We start from the raw sequence: 19,537 nt of genomic DNA on the forward strand, positions 1-19,537 counted from the left end.
GAGCGTCGCCTGGGCATCATCATCGCTGAAACATCGTCGCAGTTACAGGAACCAAAATTATTGTGAACACGGCGAAAAAAGTGATGACAAAAGTGACACAGTTCTACACAGAAAAAATCCTTGAAATCACTTTTTAGGTTCCTGAAAACCATTATATCAAGTAAAACCTTGCGCACCTACCTAATAATTCATTTTGCAGAAAATTTGCTAAAACCGTTATCGCAATTAACAATAAACACACCGTTTCACACTTCGTTTAGACTGACTGTATTACCACCCACAAAACCAACAACCTGCAGCGCCCGCCGCTTCGTGTTTTTTTCTCGCGCGAAATTTAAAAGCCTTGACGTTATCGCGAAGCGAAGGTGCGATAAACGAATGATGGTCTCAAAATTTTCGTGACGTTATCGCGAAATGACGTTAAACGGGGTGACGTAGAACGAGGACTCACTGTAAGTCTTTTACTTACGACCATTTGACTTGCGAGCTTTCAAAAATATGAACAATCGTATTGTGAAGTCTTTCTTTTGAGTGCATAAAAGACAAAAATTAAAGCTTGCCCAAGATTTCAAATTTGGAATCTTTGAGGTTGGCCAACCCAATGTGGTGTGGTGTAAAGGAATTTGCTTTTCAAGCATAGCCTAAACGAAGTATCAATTAAACTGTGGTGAAGCCAGGAACTGTTCAGCATCCGTGCATTTTTGTTCTCTGAGGCAGGGAAATCTTTTTGGCACCAGCTACATTGCACACGCAGCAAGATCAGCCAGTCACCATCCACAAGTTAACCCAAAATTGTAATGCAGTGTTGCACTGTGCAGGATAAATACACTTTTTCTTGCCTTGCTTAGGTTTTTCAACTAACGAACAAGGCCTCAGAAGGCATCTTGTCTGCATGTTAAGGACCTACTGTATCCTGAAAGCCAACTCAATGAGTATCAGAGCATAGTACACAAGCTCGAAGCCTAGAAGAGAGATTAAGTTACACACTGCATTCAAATTATGGCCTCATTTGGACTGAAATCTTTTATTGTGCACCCGAAAACTATTTTCTATGTTATTTATTTCCACCAAGTACCTCTCTTATTTTATTTTCATGCTAGATTTGGAAAAGCAGTGCCAAACTAAAATGATTTCCACATAAAGAAGTTTCTAACTGCTCCAATGTTCCAATGAAGAACTGTTCCAATAATCAATATGAACAGCTATAGTGTTTCAGTGAACAGGGATGTGTTTCTGGTCCAGCAAACACATCACTACACCTCCTACCCATTTACAGTTCCTTAATCCCATGTAAATTTTACCAAGGCTTATACATGCTTGTCTTGTTTAATGCTAAATGCTATGAAAGCTGAAAATCCATGGTTTCACCCATAGCCATTAGGAGCTTGTTCATAACAATTACCTAATATGAATGGCAAATGCATGAGAGTAAACTTTCTTCAAGTGATTTTCTCCCAAAAATACAACATAACATCCCATCATAATCATGGCTGTCCAAGACAGTCATTAATTATTGTCTGAACATGTTAAGTTGGCACTTGGGAATTTAAACGTATGAAAAATAGGATGCTGGCTTGCACATGGTCTTCTGTCATGGCAGTCTCTCATAGCCTCTATTTCAAGGTGGAGTGGGTAGAACTTGAATATATTCTATTAAATATAGTAATTTTAAATTTAAATCACTTAAACCTTCAACAGGTTTTCTTGAACGCACACCATTCTTGATCTATTGCGCCTAACTAGAAATTAGCCAGCCTGACAACCAAAGACAAGAGCACCTTAATAAAGGCATGAATAGTTAGCATATGTCACATTAGCCTGGGCCCTATTTCGTTTAACTTCAGTGATCTAAAGGGAACCAGTAAGTCGATGAGAAAAGCTATTGCCCAGCTGAATAAGATGCAAGAAAACAAGGTTTAAAATTACTCGAAAGAAAGAATGAAAACAATTATTTCCTTTGCTGGATATTTTAGTCATGGCAGAGGACCAGGGCCATGGCTTTGTCACATGGATGTTTGTGTAATACTTTAATTTTAGTAGATTCATTATAAAGAGGTTTTACTACACTAAAATGATCTGCCAACAATCAAAATCAGAAAATGGATTCTTCTGAATGTATACCACTAGCCCACTGAATTCTTCAAATCATAAGAACACATTATTCTTAAAAATTTCCAGCATACACAGTCTACTGTTTCTATAGGTAATTCGTTAAAATGCAGTTTGTTTTGTTTCAACTAGAAGCATACAACAAGCAAGCGATTTCAAAGTAGTTTGAACAATAGCATGCCAACAAAAACCACAACAATGAAAGAAAAAGTACAGACCTTCTGTCTTATTCAGTGCATTTCCAGAAGCAGATGCAATGTCATTCTTTGAATCTTCCACATTCACACCACCTATGCTTTCCTTGGCTAGGCTTTTCAGCAATGAATCTAGCCTTTCCTCAGCGCTCCCTTTAACAGATGTTCCAGCTGCAAATTTGAGAATTATGAAAATAATAAGGTCAAATATTTTGTATAAACAGGTGAGGTGTCTAAAAACAACTTATTTTTATCTCTGAAGATAAAACATTATTATTCCAGTAAGTTAAAATTGGAGTTACAGTTAAAGTTAGTTAGAGATTCCCTTGAAAAAGCAACCACCATCGGTCAGGAAACGTTGGGGCCACCCAAAAATTGACACGACAATTGGTGACATAGCCCAAAAGCTTTTAATATTCCTTCACAATAATAATGCCAGCTCCACTAACTGTACTATTTGCAGTTTCTGCACAAACTATGTAGCACTTCATTCAAAAGCCTAAGTTGTCAAAGGTTAAATCTGTCTACACCAGTCTATGGGCATATTAAATAAACAAAAACCAACCACGATAGAATGACCAGACACTAGAAAATTATCCATAAGCAAAGAATTCTTATGGGCTAAGCAACAAATAGGGCCTTAAGAGATGATCTATGAAGGGCCAGAAACAAATATAGGTCGTGCATGTTCTTTCTTAAAAAAAACCCTATTTTTTACTGTTTGTAGCGAGTATTCCTTTTTAGTACACAAAATACAAAATGATAATAGCTTTTTTTGCGAATAATCTGGTGGAATTCTTACATGTTAGTGAACTAAAAATTACTTGCCTTAGAATAAACTGATGATATGTCTCAAACAGAAAATGGAAATGAAAACGAGGGACATTGTAATCTGAACTATTTTATGTTTTTAGTTTAGTGAACACAGTGACAACGTGAATTGGGTTTATGACAACTCCTGACTCTTGAGAAGATTTTCCTGAGTTAAAAGTTGTCTTATACGATGGTATATATAGCATTCCCAACAACAAATATAAAGATGGAAAACTTACATGGCGAAGGAGCATTTCCTGGAAGAGCATTGGTGGTTTTTGAGTGACCTGTATGAGGCCCTAATGTTGTTTCCAGCCTTAAGGGAGTAGGTGAGGGAGATGCCGCTCGTGCTGCTGGAGTTGAATTAGATTCTGGATTATCCGGACGAGGGGCTGAACTTGCAACGCTGCTGCTTCCACCAAGACTGGTGCCTCCAATGCTTTCCCCACCATCACGATCTTCTTCTGGCGAGGGCGCAGTCACTGTCGTTGTCACAGCAGTTGTGGTTACTGTGGGTTGGTTACTTTGTCTCTGACGCTCTCTGAGTACGTGTGACTGTCTCCTTGCATAGCGCTGACTAGGGCGTCGCTCAAACTGCACAGTCCTTCTAGCTCTATTTGTTTGAGTTGTTTGAAATTCGGTTTTCCCACTGAAATTGAAAGGGTTTTGTTAGAAAGTAACAGATTTCATACTTTCCATATGCCTAAGTTCAAAATTCATTAATTAACGTCATAACGGGAGGTGGAAGCCTAATTTGTCACTGACATATGAAATTTGAAAATATTTTTTCCTTGGTGGAAGATAAACAGGTTTACACCCATAAAAAATGGCAACTGAAAATTTAAACAGCTATTTCACTCATATGAAGTCACAAATTAGTAGCTCACAAGTTGTTAATAATGTGAGTCCTAAAGATGTATAGAATGCTATTTCTATTTATAGTCCTATACATAAAACAATATTTAGATACAAAATGGACTTCAAAGGCTGATTAACTGGCCATATATTTTGAAACATAATCTTGTGACTATTTTGTCTCAAAAATGACAACCCTATGAAACACCTTGAAGAATACAACCTTAGACTAATCGGTAATCACACATAATTCAAGCAACAGGTGCTAAGTCAAGCAAACATATAATGCATAAAGCAATAGCTCCAAGGAAGCATTGAATCTCAATTCCTGTTCGTTCAATTTGTGCAAAGATTTATTTTCATTAATACGCAGACAAATGTGTGTGCTGCATACTATTTAATTTACTTTCCATAACACTGGAAAGGTAAAATGCAACAGATGCCGAGTTATTAAAACTCATTTGACCAAAACCTTTATCTGAATTAACATACATGAAAATGGAATTAACAAACCTGTATCGGAATCGGGACCCCATCCTGAAGAAGTTTTGCCGTGCAGATGGCCCTTTAACTGGGGCACGTAAGCGAAAGAAGGCATGGTGCTCCACTGCACACTTCCAAAGGTGTTTAGTTGCCTTTTCATTATGCATTCTGAAATTTCAGAGATGGAAAAAGAAGATTTTTTGTTTGCTTCATGTAGAATCACAATGCTTGAACTGAAGAAATGCTATATTCTAAAACAATACACTCACCTAAAAACAAATGTATGTTCCTGCTCCCTGCCTTGGTCATCATCTTCCACAACTACCAATGTCAGTTTCTTTTTCTTAAAGTCCAATTTCCCTATTTTAGGCCTGAAAGTGAATATACAAAATCCATGCTCTTACAAGTTCTTTATAGGGTGAACAACCCAGAAGTTTTTTTTTAATGGGTTTGGAATAGTATGTGACTTTGTCTTGCTTATCAATCACCACTATATTGACATTAACAAAAAAAGAGATTCAGCTATACATAATCCATCATTAGTGGAAGAACAGATTTCAGCAACAAAAGTGCTTTGCAGCCAGTGTGTTAAGTCAATATTGCAGAAAATAGCCTTTTGGTATTAATAACTCAAATAAACGATTTCCTTTGATAGTTGCAAATGGTACAAAGTGATCTAAATTTTAAAACAATTACACCGCATATTTCCATTCAGTACCAACAGAATAAATATGGTCACAGCTCATGAGATTTTGCACCATTAGGCCTTACCAGATTCAATTAAATCATGATTATTTTTCTGGTAATTCATTTTAAATAGTTTTAAAGCTGTGACGTTGGGTTGTACATAGCCTCATGAAGAGTAGCAATATTTGATGGCATATAAGACACCTTTTTTAAAAAATCACCAACATCTTATATGTGAAGGTTCGACCTCCATGAGTTAAAGTTCATTAGAGAGTCAACAACATTTACTAATATACAGCAGACTCCCGATTATCCAGCTGCGGTTTCTCCCGGTTGCGGATTATCCGTGCATGATTTTCACTCTCACTCAATTTTTTCCACGATCTTTATTAAAAAAAAAAAAATCGGATGCAAAATCATCGGAATAACGGCATTAATGCCAGGATACACCGGGCTTATTATTTCCGTAAAAATCCCCTTCGTACAATGGAAGCGATCACGCACTAGCTGCATTCATGGGAGCACCATGTTCCTGTTTTCCAAGCCTCGCGGTGTGCGACTGTGCTCCTTGACCATGGATACACGGCGGACAGTAGTTGCGACCCGGCCAACTTGTGCGAGACGCGAGTATGTGGAGTGATGCCTGACAGTGTAGTTTCCGACGTCGAGCAGTGGTTTTGAAGCATTCATGCAAACCACTTTTCTGTAACTGTGATCATACAGCCATGGATGTGTGGTTTCGAAACCAGGTCTTACATGGAGCAAACTTGATGCACTGAATAGTAGAGGCCTTCACGTTGTAGAAATCCATCTTACTGATTTATGAATGAAAAACTTTGCTGTTTCTACAATTTGCAACTTTATTTTCCTGACTAGTTTCGATACACTGTATCATATTCATAGGACTAGCAGTACAAGTAGCGTTGTTGTAGGTTATATACCAAAGAGGGGAAGAGTGGAAGGGGTGGGGAGGGGAAAGGGGTGGAGTAGAGGAGATGTCTGTAGAGCGCTACAGTGTTGCACCTCGCGTAATATGGAAAGCCCTAGGAAGGGGGGGGGGAGGGAAGAGGAAAGGGAAAGGAAGCGTACTTAGGGAAGGCGGCGTGGGTCCACTCCCCCCTCCTGGACATCCCAATTTTGCACCCGAAAAATCCCCATGACGCTAACCCACGCCGCCTTCCCTACGTACGCTTCCTTTCCCTTTCCTCTCCCCCCTCCCCCTTCCTGGGGCTTTCCATATTACGTGAAGCGCAACAATGTAGCGCTCTACAGACATCTCCTCTACTCCACCCCTTTCCCCTCCCAACCCCTTCCACTCTTCCCCTCTTTGGTATATAACCCACAACGACGTTACTTGTACTGCTAGTGCTATGAATATGATACAGTGTATCGAAACTAGTCTGGAAAATAAAGTTCCAAATTGTAGAAACAGCAAAGTTTTTCATTCACAAATCAGTACTTACATGGAGCATTAATAGTACGAGTACAACCGTAATATCGCCGCTAAAATGATCGCAAACTGGCAAAGAAAGCTCTCAATGAGTCCAGGAAGCACTCTAAAATAACAGAATAACTGCATAAATAATATGTTTGTTTTACGTAAATTATGACCATTACAAGACATCAAAGTGAAAGTTTGGGTTATCTGTGTTTTCCGATTATTCGCGTAATCTCTCCCCATCATTAGCCCGGATAATCGGGAGTGTACTGTATATTTATTATTCAATTGATTATTATTTATTCAATTAATGTAAGACCTGGTTTCAAAACCACACATCCATGGCTGTGTGGTAACGGATACAGAAAAATGGTTTGCAGGAATGCTTCAAAACCACTGCTCGACGTCGGAAACTACATTGTCAGGCATCACACCACGTAGTTGTGTCACGCAAAAGTTGCCTGGGTTGCAACTGCTGCAGGACATGTATCTGTGATCACGGAGTGCGGTCGCACACAGCGAGGCTTAGAAAACAGGAACACGGTGCTCCCATTAATGTGGCTAGCACGTGATCACTTCCGTTTCACGAAGGGGATTCTAACGGGAATAATAAGCCCCATGTATCCTAGCATTAATGCAGTAATTCTGAACGTTTTGCATCCGTTTTTATTTTTTTTATAAAGATTGCGGAAAAAATTGAGCGAGATAGAAAATCATGCACGGATATTCCGCAACCTGGATAAAACACATCCGGATAGTCAGGAATCTGTTGTACATTAAAAAGCCCAATTCAAAAAGTTCAGATATTGTATACCCTAATTTTTAATTCATAATAAAGAAACTCCTCTTTCATACCAAAAAAATAATCCTATCTTCTGTATTCCCTCAAACACAAGAATTCCAGTCGGTGTTAGGCCCAGGGAGTACTCACAGCCATCTTTACCCTGAAAGTTGACATGATTTGATATTTAGAAACATTGCATCTGATATACACCAATTTAAAATAAATAATAGGTATAAGTTGACTCAAATTCACTTAAAGAGGAAAGAGCGATGAATATATGTACATGTTCACGATGATACTTTTAATAACACGGAGAAAACCTCACTTACCAAAACTGTGTGCATATCAACTCCATACATGTCCAACCACTTCACCTTGTTGAGATAACTTAATTCTGCCTGAGCAGGTGTCTGGCCCCTAAAAGAAATTAAAACAATTCTGTTATCAGATTCTTTAAATGTTATCTGCATCTGGCAGGGGACATTAAAGGAGCAAATCTTTTAATATTTTCCAAAAAAAAAGCCAAGTCCATGGCAGCCATGGATTAAGACACCAAGATTTTAAAATGTGCAACCTTCACAGGGTGGCTTTAATACTTGGACAGTTGGGATTTAATGGCACACTAATGTAATAAACAAAAAGGACCACAGGAGTTTTACTTTAAAAAGCAGAAAATTCAGTCATTTTAATGGGAAAGTATGCCTTTGAAATGAGACTCAAACCTCCAGAAGGACATATCAGCATATTCCTGTCATGCTTCTAAGTTGCTACAGCAGCAGATTTACATGCCTTTGGTTCTACATATTACAAATCATAAAACTTTGTTTCATAACATCAAAATCTAATAATATGCATGGATAGCAATACAAACTTAAATCACATTCACCCCTACTTAGATATTATATCCGCATATTTAGTTCAACTTTTAATTTAAATGATGCAGAATATTCACAGTGAACTGACATTCACTACAAAAAAACAAATGAAAAAATTTCAATGACTAAGAAGCTGAAATGCTTAAAATAGAGTCAGTAGAATTTTAACACAGCCAAACTATTGGGCCAAGTAATTAAAAATAACAAATAAAATTCAAATGCTAGACATGAAATTAACATTTCTAGAACTCATTAAATCTGCAAGACGAAGCAGCATCAAGTCAACAAAGCAAATTTACAAGAGAACTGACCAAAGTATCAGTTAAACAAGAACTAATTATATTCAAACCACAGCAGAAATGCATTATGAAATTCTTTTACGTGACAAGAAAGCACAATGAATGTGAATCACAATGGTAGACTGATCAAGAAGAGGAAATGCAAATAATTTTGAGGGCAGCATGCCTAGAGGCGGTGATATCATAATTAACAGCCTTTGAAATGTAAGTGGATATTGATTAACTGTGATGGATTAACTATAAGACCTGCATGAACTGAATGAAGCTGATAAATATAGAAAGCAACATTCTAGTGATTGCTATCATAGTATAAACAAACTGATGGAATAATGATTACTAATTTAGGCATCAGAAATTAAATGCCTCATCTAAATATATTCATAAACTGAATGGCACAAACATAGGCTCAAATGATGACTGAAATTAAGAGGTCCTTAAAAGTTCAGAGAATTGTGGTTTCCAATAGTTTATAATAAAAGTAGCCGCTGAAATATTTTGAAGAGCAACCACTCTTCATTCTTGAAGGAACTTAACAGTTTGATTTCCTTTAAAGGATTCAAACAGGAATTTCCTATATGTACTAGCAGATAAAAAGGCACTATTAATATAATAGTAGCAGAATTGACATAATTGTGTGATAGATAAAACAATAGCAAGAGTTCAAGCTAATTCCTCTAAACTAAAAAGATTACAGTTACAACTTTGTCAAATGAATGAAGTGACTTATAAGAGGACCTTTAGCATGCTATACTTTTTAAGAAAAGATAACCTTTTTCTGAAGCACTGGCAATAAAAATTAACAATACAATGCCCAAAACCGAATAAAAATTAAATCTTAAGTAATGCTGCGCTATTAACTTAGCACTAAACAAAATCAATCTGTTAAAAACGAATTTTTGTAATAATAAAACCATTTTCATAAATCTAAACATACATTTCAGCAACACATACATGTTTGTCTACACTACATGTTTGCTTAAGCACAACATACATATTTTCAAATTCCTAAGAACAGCATAAAGTTTTCAACATAAAACATAAGTAAAATTATCCTACACAATAAATAATAATAATAATTTATCTTTATTGGGCAAGATTGGTACTAGAAAGTCCCATATTCCGTCTACCCACTGTGAAAATTCACCAAGCAAAATCTTTTTATTCAAAATCAAAAACATAAGAATTAATGATTCCTATCAATCAATCACATGACGAAGAAAGATTTCATCAAAATTACTGTTGACTAATTCATAACATACAACCTACATTTTATTAACTGACAATAACCTACCAAGCTTCAGATATCTGTCCAGCTACTTATCGTTTAGAGGACCAATAGTGCATGCACTATTCTTGTTAATAAGGCACAAAAGTTTGAAACTGATTTAGTTGCAAATTACTCCAATTCTATGTAATTGATCATAATTTATGAGACATTTGAAATGAAATAATAGGTTTTACATGACATGCAAACAAGCTGACCTCCACAGCACATTCCTAGTCTAGAAAATTCTCATTTATGCAGAAATATTAGTGCAATTTAAAAATGCACATATACACTTAAAATATTGCAAAACAGTGTATCAAAGGAGAATGGATATGGTTACCTTACAGCATCTCATTTCATATTACCATATGGTTGGATTGATGCAACCTTAGCCCATGAAGAATTGGATTACTTTCTTGGTACATCTTGATCACAAGCAGGTACAAAGAATAACATTTGGGACATTGATAAGGAGAAATATTACATTCCACTCATATTCGATTGCAACGTGACTTTCTAATGCACTTGAAAAGATAATCTTTCTAGACATAATAGAATTCAGTTGCGCTGAGTAGATTCTAAGGGGCAATGATAGCAGATATTGCAATTTAAGTGGAGCACATACCAAGTGTTAAGTTTGAAAATAGATTGGAAGAGCTTTTTATAGAAAACCCTCATTGTTTAACCCAACTTGTTTATAATTTACACATTTAATTTATCCAAGGATCAACCACCAAAATATTTCAGTATACAAACAAGAATGAAATGAAATCTTGCTAACATTGGTAGCCTCAAAATAACACATTTTTCAGAAATACCTGATGACACTTGTAAATTTGAGTAGTTATTTTGGATTAAAGTTATTTTGGAAGGTGATAATAAGTAATGATATTTTTACGTTGAGTTGACTTCAACAATATTGAATAATCAATAGGGTATTTTAATGAGCAAAATATTCCTCTCCACACCTTTTAACAAATTCACTATGGCAGATCCAATTTGGCATATTCTTTGACTGACTCAAGAGTGGTAAGAGAGTGATTCTGCTCCTTCTTTCACTCAAAGGAATTATTGCAAATGTTTAGCCAACATGAGGCATTATAGAAAATATTGGTGTAAAAATGAGGGCCTCATGAATGGACACATTCAGTATCTTTATTGTTATACTGTAGTCTTGACTTAAAACAATGCAGAGTAGAGTTTTAAAATAGAGACAAATACCAGCCAATTTTCTAAGAACTTAACAAATTTACTCTCCTACAAATTTCTGAATTGATGGCCTCCCCAGGCAATGTCTTCGATTTTAGAATTTCCTTAATTATTCACTGAAAATGATTAGCATTAAAACCTCAAATTAAAGCATACCTGAGTTTAGGGTATTCTTCCAAAACTGCCAACTCCATATCTTCTGTTTGATTAGGAACAAACCTAAACTCTGATATCAGAGCAGGAGTGTGCACGCCCTCTTCATAATCTCCCAATTCAGCTGGAAATTGAAGAAATTAATTGGATCACATCTTTTTCTACACTACTTAATTTCACGTCATTAAAAATATTACCCTGTAGCAGATGAAATGTACATAAGCAAATTTTATTTTAGCAAAATTAATATGAAACACATACAGTAAAACTTTGATTTTACGCAGTTGGAGGGACCGAAATATGGGCACCATGTAAAATCCAAGTGTGTAAAATCAAGTGTTGGTATTGAGGAGGAGTATAGTTTTCAGGATAACACTAGCTCATTATTTTTAGAATGCTTAGTCATACACTTTTGTGTAGTTCTGATTTAAGCAGTGGCGGCGAGTGCGTATACGCATGTTAGCAAGTGCACACCCAAAGATGAATAAATTATAAAAGAAAACTATTCCTTTGCAACGAGAAGGATAAAAGTACTGTCTGCATATGCAAGAAACATGAGCCTCCGAACGCTACAGCTATCTCCTTTTCGAATTCACCGCTCTACAAGTGTGTGATCCTGTGGCATCACGCTGGGAGCATTTTCGGTCTATGCGATCGCTTGAGGGTGCTCTGGCGGGACGAGGTAAGCGGGTATGTGCTGTTCAAATGATGGGAGTAGACTCAATACGATGAGAGTGCGCACGCGCATATTTTTGGTGACTGACTCGCCGGTAGTGTAGTGGTGTAGCCGCCACCTACACTACCTGCGCCCAGGATCCTAGTCCGTCTACAGAGCCATCTGTATGGCCGTTTTCTACACTACTTCCTCATTGGGTGTAAGGAAAAGAGAATGAATTTCAACTACAGTCACTTGTAAAGGTGTGTTGAGAATAATTATTTTCATGCATGCTAATATTATTTCTGTTCATGCAATTTTAAGGTTAGAATGTACCAGTGATATGTTTTGCTTGCTATGTATTCTATTACGGCGAAACATGATGCTCCTGGATTAGAATTAACATAATATAATTAAATCATCCTATATCTGCTCTAATGCACACCCTAGATAAATTACCACCAGCCCCCACTGGATTTAAGCCAGAACCGGAACCAGAAAAAGTCTCATATGTGAGGATTCATGGTGAAGGAGCATGAAATCCTTTTCAATCGTGTTAGATATATATTTCCTGGATTCAATTACTCATTTGGAGGCAAGGAAATGAAGCCTAATAATCTTATTTACTCACAAGCAACACCACAGATGATGTATAACCTTAAGAGAAACAACGTTGCATTCCTGAACAATGTTTCCCATGGTTGAATTGCTAGCATTTCTGGCACTAAGATTACTTCTGTTACCCAGGAGAAATTTCGGAATGGTGATACTAAATGCTTGCAGAGAAGCTAATTTTCGAAAATAATCTCATTAAAAGCAGTTTTCAGGAAATCCGTTTAACCACCTGCAGACAAAGATTGGAGATTGAAGAAATGAGATATCTGAGGATAGTCATTCAAATAAACCCCATTAACAGGAAGCAAAATTTTGCTAATACATCACGAAGGCTTTACACCTTGTGGGCCTGGGTTCAAGTCCTGGCAGTAGCAGAAACTTATCAGAGATGGCCCTATCCCGACTTGAGAGTAATGTGGAGGGCACTTCCAGTGCACCACTCTGTCCAGCAGATGGGAAATTAAGACCTGGTCCCTTTGAAGCCTATCATTACAACCTGGTTAATGCCAACATAGGGTTCCTATGCCCCCAACCCTTACTTCATGGCGGTAATGACCCCAGCTGTCGGTTACCTTCTTCCAAATAGCATACCATAGATAATATGGAGCACACAGGACCTGGGATATTCGGAAATTCAGATTTTTTTCGGTGTTTAGATCACTTTTTTTAAGTGAGCTACTTAAATAACCGCGCAACTACCGTCATGCCGCCAGCGATGAATAAAAAAATGATTAATAGTCCGGAACAGTTCCCTCTTTATAATTTTTACGCATTAAAAAAGCATTTTTCCCATGAAATTTTTGCATTAGTAGATAGAATGTACCGGGTATAGCTTCTCTGTCGGCATTCTTCCGCAAATTCAGCGCCGGGACCTTCGACTGAAAAGCCAGCCGTGTGACTCATCTTCACGTAATATTTTGCTTCCCCATATCTGATAACAATACCGGACACTTTTTGTATTTCGATTTAATGGTGCTAAACCATTCCTGAGTTTAAAGGGACTGCCTTATCACTCACGTCTTGAATTTGACTTCAATGATTACATGACGATTGACGACGCGAGTTAGGTATTCTCCGAGGCATTAACTCCCATTCCGTTAAAAATAAATGCTTGCCACCTAGCAGAGTTCAGCTAATAGCTATTCAAGTTCCAACCATGTTTCATTTATACCCACAGATAATGAGATACAAGTTGAGTCAGCTGTGATAAGTGCGCCACGCGAGTAACTTTCCCTCCCCTCCATTCGTCACACAGATGTGGGGTTAGCCAGCAGAATGAGACAACGCATGCTACTTTTACCATAGTTTAGAATCACCATCGACTTACCTCCATACTAGAATTACGACTATCTTTTATGGATCACCTTGGAAGCCAAAATTTTGGCATGGGAGGATTTTTAACGACTCATTTCGCCGTTATATTTCGCTGGGGCGACGGAAAACATAGCGTTGGCAAAATTCTAGAAAACCTTCTGTTAGGGATTGATATTCCGTAGTTCATATTTACGGATTAACGACCATCTACTGTAATTACAATAAATATGTTATAAACAGCTTCGATTAATAAGTTGAATAATAAACGAAAGGTGATAATGTTAATATCTCCGGCGATCATCTGTCTAAATCAAAAGTAGTTTTGCATACACTGCGATTGCCATATGTTTTAGGTTTTGATATCCTTCTACGGCAAATTTGAACTGAGAGCGATATTCGTGTTCGTAAAGGAACCTGAAATATTACTGAGAGGGCGCAGGGTGAAGCAATAATTACATTCGCGATGTTTTTAGTTTCTCGCTCAACAGAGCGAAGTAATTTCAATCGTTCCTATATTCATTTTTGCAACTCATTGAGACGAATAAATAACCTAACTTCATATTGCTCCAGTCGGGATTTTCAAAACAAGTCAAAAGACAACTGCGTAAAATCAAGATTAGCGGCCTCTTTGGGGCTTGGGTTATGCTGCGCAAAATCGAAAAACTGCGTAAAATCAAGAAAAGATGTAAAATCGAAGTTTCACCGTTGCAATTCCCTATGCTTTCCGGCCGGATTTGAGAGTCGCTGCGTAAAAACGGGACTTGATGTAAAATCAAAGTGCGTAAAATCGAAGTTTAACTGTACTGTAAGAATGGAAAGTTATATCTGCAGAGAATTTCTCTCAATGTCATAAAAACAAAACTTAAGTTCATCTATTCAGTAATGCTAACCCCACTGTATACTTGAGCAACGTTGTTAAATACATTCTACATTAACAAAAAACAAGCCACAACACTAATAATCTAATTATTTAATGCCTAACTATAGATAGTTTTTGCATGAAAATATGTACTAATTAGAGATGGGTTGAATAGCAGATTTCTCGAACTCGAATATCGATTACGAATATTAAAGCATTGCTCTAATATTCGAATACTATAAACGAATGAATGCGGGAATGTTTAACTTGGTCGCCTATGCAGCAGGAAACACAAAATTTTGACGAGTGATCATGATTTACTTTAAAGCATTCAAACAGGAATTTAGCTGATTAATGGAATATTTCAATTTTATGGAAACAATTGGGCATATTGTTGATTCAACAAACATCTCTTTCAAATATTCTAAGGGGACACACCATCTCGCGAAAAAATGATTGCATGCCGTCTTGGCATTTACACTGCTATGATGGATTTCTGTCTGATGCATACATTCTTATCTACCAAACGCCATTTCAGCAGCACACCCATATGATACTCGGCTTCATACAACTTCTTATTTTCATCAGGTAGCTCGCTTTACCCCCACTCCTACCATCAAGTGCTAGCAGAGAATCCGAGGGGTTTTGCAAAATACACGCGCTTCTCCTCCGGATTTTCTTCAATTATTTTCAGTCCATCTTTCGAAGTTCTCACGAGATAGCAAATGAATTCGAATTGCTAGCAAGGAGAAACCAAATATCCTGAGAAAATATCCCTTCATCTGTGACAATAGAGATTTATAGCATACATAACTCATAAAGGAATGTATATATTTTTTAATTAAATAAAATAAAAGTGCATCATCAGCTCTTCACATATGCCATCGCTAAGGCACACTACCTGGCTCTAGAAGCATCATTGCAAGAAATACCTCATACTGCAAGTGTTTTGTTGGGGAGTAGATTGTAAAATAGTTCCGTTTCGTCTATGTTATATCACCCGGGGAATACTTCTTGAGATATTCCGCTAGGATCGGAGTCCTTTCTTCAACAGCGTCGGGTTTACACTGCAGGGATCACCAGCCATTATGAGCTTTCGAGTTTTAAATTAGTATAACCAACCTTCCGAACACTTGAAGTTCTCGATTCTCAATCTATCACTGAAATACTCTGCTTTAGCCTTAAGCATAGCCCCTTTTTCAGTAGTTCCCGTAGATTGAAGTGGGCTAAACCGCCTGAACAAAGCTCCTAACTCATCATAATCTGCATTCCTCAGGCACTTTTTTTTATGGTGAAGAGCAAATACGATGATAAATTAATTACGCCACTCTCGTATTACTCCTTTATTTTTGTCTTCTTGCTTAGACGTGTTTAGCGATTTTTGGCCATGGTATCTACCTTAAAACACACACTATTCACGCCACTCACGGACGTGCGGGTATGCTGCTGACTACATTCTGCCACCCGAGGAACAAAAGAAGATCGAGCGTTCACGAATGTAAATGCCATAACATTTTCACCAAAACGAACTACTTTTTTATCAAACAACAGTCTACTACATGAATTTGAGACTGAGCACTCAATATTAACTCATTTCAAATAAATCGCCAGCAATTACAGAGATCAGGGACTCTTAGTGAAGGTTTTCTGGCTATGGAAACTGTCGCTATAGCGAATACCAACACCACATGGGCCTCGTAAAAGCAATTTTTTTTGCATGCTAATCTTTGGATCAATTGACGGTGCCTCGGCTATCTCTCGTAATGGCAGGGGTCTCACAATAGCCCGTACTCACTTTAATGAGGTTCCACTGTATGTAGTTTCTCTTATTAAGCCGTAAAGTGATGGTCCCCACCAATGGGGCATATTAATGAGGTAGAAGATCGGTCAAAGGAAGGGGTCTCAAACTTCTCATATCCTCCCCCATCTCTTCCTCAAGTTTACTAATGTGACGTACTCATGTACAGTGATGTCTTGTACAGTGTAGATGATGGCTCCATGAGATGAAACACATTCTACACGTTGAAATGATTGTGGAAAAGTGTAATGAGGAACTTGCATGGGTCGTAGATTGCTCTAAAAACTATTTTGTATAAGTCAAAAAGATAGATTAGCTCGCAAAAATACCTTCAGTTTCTCCATTCAACATCAAAAGAAATAAAAAAATTGCATTTAAAATCGAGAAAAATTTCTCTGAGCTGACCACTGCGCGAAGACACCCGAGCGTTGCCGAGGCCAGGCGTGACGTCATAGGTGCCTAAACAACCGTAGGGAGTAGGGAAATACGCTGAGCGCATGGTGTAAAATTTGTTTTGAGGGAGTATTTAGCCGCTCATCGTCACTTTATTTTGTTCTGTTATTCTTGGGCAAGTTTTCCTATTGCTATTGTGCCTAGATTATTACTTGGGATATTAATAATGCGGCATCGGGATGATGAAGTACAAGCATTTCACTTCGTGCGTTTTGGTTATCAGAAAAATGGATGATAACGTTGCCACTCGTTCGAATAATACACCTGAAATTCATCTACGTCTACATAATACCCCGCAAGCCGCCTAAAAGGCGTGTGGCATGGAGTGTTAGGACACCAGCCTTTTTTTAGGACACCAAAAATTGATGCCACGACCCTCATGGAATTTGTTAAGACAAATTATTGCTATACGTCGGCGGCAAATCGAGTTGTAAAAGAAACCGTCCTACGGTACGAATTCACAGCAAAACAGTCTGCACACAATCCAAATGTGAGATCGCGAATCGGTTCCCCTGCCGACACACACACAAGCTACAACCTATTTCAATAATATTGGCCGATATTTTTCAACCTTGTCAAACTTTGTGCATTACAACCACTGGCACTGTGATTATTGGCAGTAGCTTAACGGGAGATGTCACGTTGAAAATAACACTATTTTGGCACAAAAATGTTCCTAGATGTCTCCAATCAGCGAGCAAAAGTTGCATTGACTGGAATTCTCCCCATAATACAAGTACAGACTATCCTAAACGACGAATTCTCCGGTACCTACGAATAAACGGATGAAGTTATTGTGTATAAAAGCTAAGCGGACATTAGTAAACGTCAAAATCATTCTAATTACATACTTAAATGAATGATATGCCGTCGATAACATCAACTTACAATTAACGTATCCCTCTTCCAATGGCCGTGGCTCAGACTCCTACAACGATGTTATTTAGGTATTATCAAATTTTTGGTTTAACTGCTCCAGGTTTATATTTTATGCCCTTACTCAGATATTAATATTATAAATAATGCAAAATACGAGGGCTTCCAAGCCTCTATCGTCGGATATTTATCTTTAAATATAAAATAATCAACACCTCTAACAAACGAAGCTCTCACAACTGCTGGCAACTATTACAAACAATCACAACAATAGCTTCGCGTGATGTTTAGGCACCTTTGACGTCATCGAGGCTTCGTCGGCAGTGGCTTGGGGGGTGAGGGAGTTTTTCCCGCGCTTTAAAATTCGTTATATTTATCATTAAATATCTCGCGAAGGAAAACTCAGATTAACATGCGGTTTTCTTTGTTGTATTCAGAAAATAATTTTCTGTCCACCTATGAAATAAAAAAAATTCATGCAAGTTCTCCATTATATTTTACTTTAATATGTTGCACTTCCACTTCATCTCACCTGGATCAGTTGAATTTATTTGAAGAAACATTTTGCCCTAACACAAAATTTAATAAAATCTTGAGACACTGATGGACTGCTGATTACAGAGTTGAGTCAGAATGAATGCATGAATCCGGAAACCCTTACACATTAGCATTTAAAATGCACACCAAAGGTCCTAAAATAATACTCCTAAAAAAAACCAATGAATATCAATCTAGTCAATCAAACTCAAACTCTAAAAATTCTAGTAAGAAGACAGATTTGAAAATTTACTCTTTTTAACCCTTCAGCTGTGGGAAACATATTTGTACAAGTGTACCAGTGACTATGAGAAATGGGTACAAGATGTATGACCATCTCTTCTTACCTTCTCTCACAAGCACTTCTTATCTACATGGCTCAACTATTTGTCATAAATGGGACGATGGACAACCCTCCCTTCTTTTGCAAACTAGTCATTCCTACGATTGTTAGTGATTGCATCCATTGCCTTGAGGTCCAATACTGTCCTTCCATTATCCCCTAAATACATTCTGGAAACTGGATGCGAGAAATTAGATGTGTAGAAGAGTTGTAACCAATATGGGTAATATTTCTTTGGTATCAATTTAAACAGAAAATTACAAAAAAAACATCATACTATATTTGTTTTTCCACTAATCCAACCTTTAGTGGGTAGGGTTCTCACAGTGGGCTCTCAAGATAAGTGACGAAAGGGGTTCACTAAGGCCTTTCACCTGCTCAGCCCCTATCAAACAGAAAGGCTCTGACCTACGCAACAACTTCCCTCACGGAGAGGAAGACATTTTTTCTAGCTATGGCAGCTGAAGGGTTAATCAACAGTACACAGCTCAATACACACAAACTAGAAGCATAGGCTTAGTCTCTAAGCTTCAAGGATCACGTCATACTTGAGAATGTCAACTAGAGCAGATGTGTAAGCCACTCCATAAATGCTAATCAAAGTATTTAGTATATTACTAAATTGAAACTACAAAAATACACTATCTCCTTATGAATTTGCAGTAGCCAGGTCAATAAATTTTCATGGAAACCACAAAAACACCATTTAACGCTTATTTTGAAAACATTTTCATTCCTTGAAGAATATAGATTGCATTATGCTATAAATAAAATAGAGAAGGAAAAAATAATTACATTGAAGAGACAAAGCAGAAAGCTCTATAGCAGTTGGTAGAGGACATTCCAGCTTTCCATCAAGTATGTCTTGCTTCAACTGGAGGAAAAACTGGTACCTGAAAAAAAAAGCCAACTTATTAACTG

General features: G+C 37.4%; 1 protein-coding gene across 4 annotated transcripts in view; it reads right to left on the reverse strand.

Annotated features, from left to right (window-relative positions):
• The window catches only part of LOC124157347 (band 4.1-like protein 5), a 41,245-nt gene that overhangs the window by 16,404 nt on the left and 5,304 nt on the right, over window positions 1-19,537 (reverse strand). For all 4 annotated transcript variants that reach the window (XM_046531992.1, XM_046531993.1, XM_046531991.1 and 1 more), the window contains 8 exons: window positions 19,412-19,509; window positions 11,170-11,290; window positions 7,693-7,780; window positions 7,435-7,523; window positions 4,724-4,825; window positions 4,485-4,622; window positions 3,356-3,765; window positions 2,328-2,474 (listed from right to left, as the gene is read on the reverse strand). In XM_046531992.1, the coding sequence (XP_046387948.1) occupies window positions 2,328-2,474; window positions 3,356-3,765; window positions 4,485-4,622; window positions 4,724-4,825; window positions 7,435-7,523; window positions 7,693-7,780; window positions 11,170-11,290; window positions 19,412-19,509 (1,193 nt within the window). The remainder of the gene's footprint in view (window positions 1-2,327; window positions 2,475-3,355; window positions 3,766-4,484; window positions 4,623-4,723; window positions 4,826-7,434; window positions 7,524-7,692; window positions 7,781-11,169; window positions 11,291-19,411; window positions 19,510-19,537) is intronic.

The sequence above is a fragment of the Ischnura elegans genome, chromosome 4 (assembly GCF_921293095.1).
Source record: "Ischnura elegans chromosome 4, ioIscEleg1.1, whole genome shotgun sequence".
In the NCBI taxonomy this organism is placed as follows: Eukaryota; Metazoa; Arthropoda; class Insecta; order Odonata; family Coenagrionidae; genus Ischnura; species Ischnura elegans.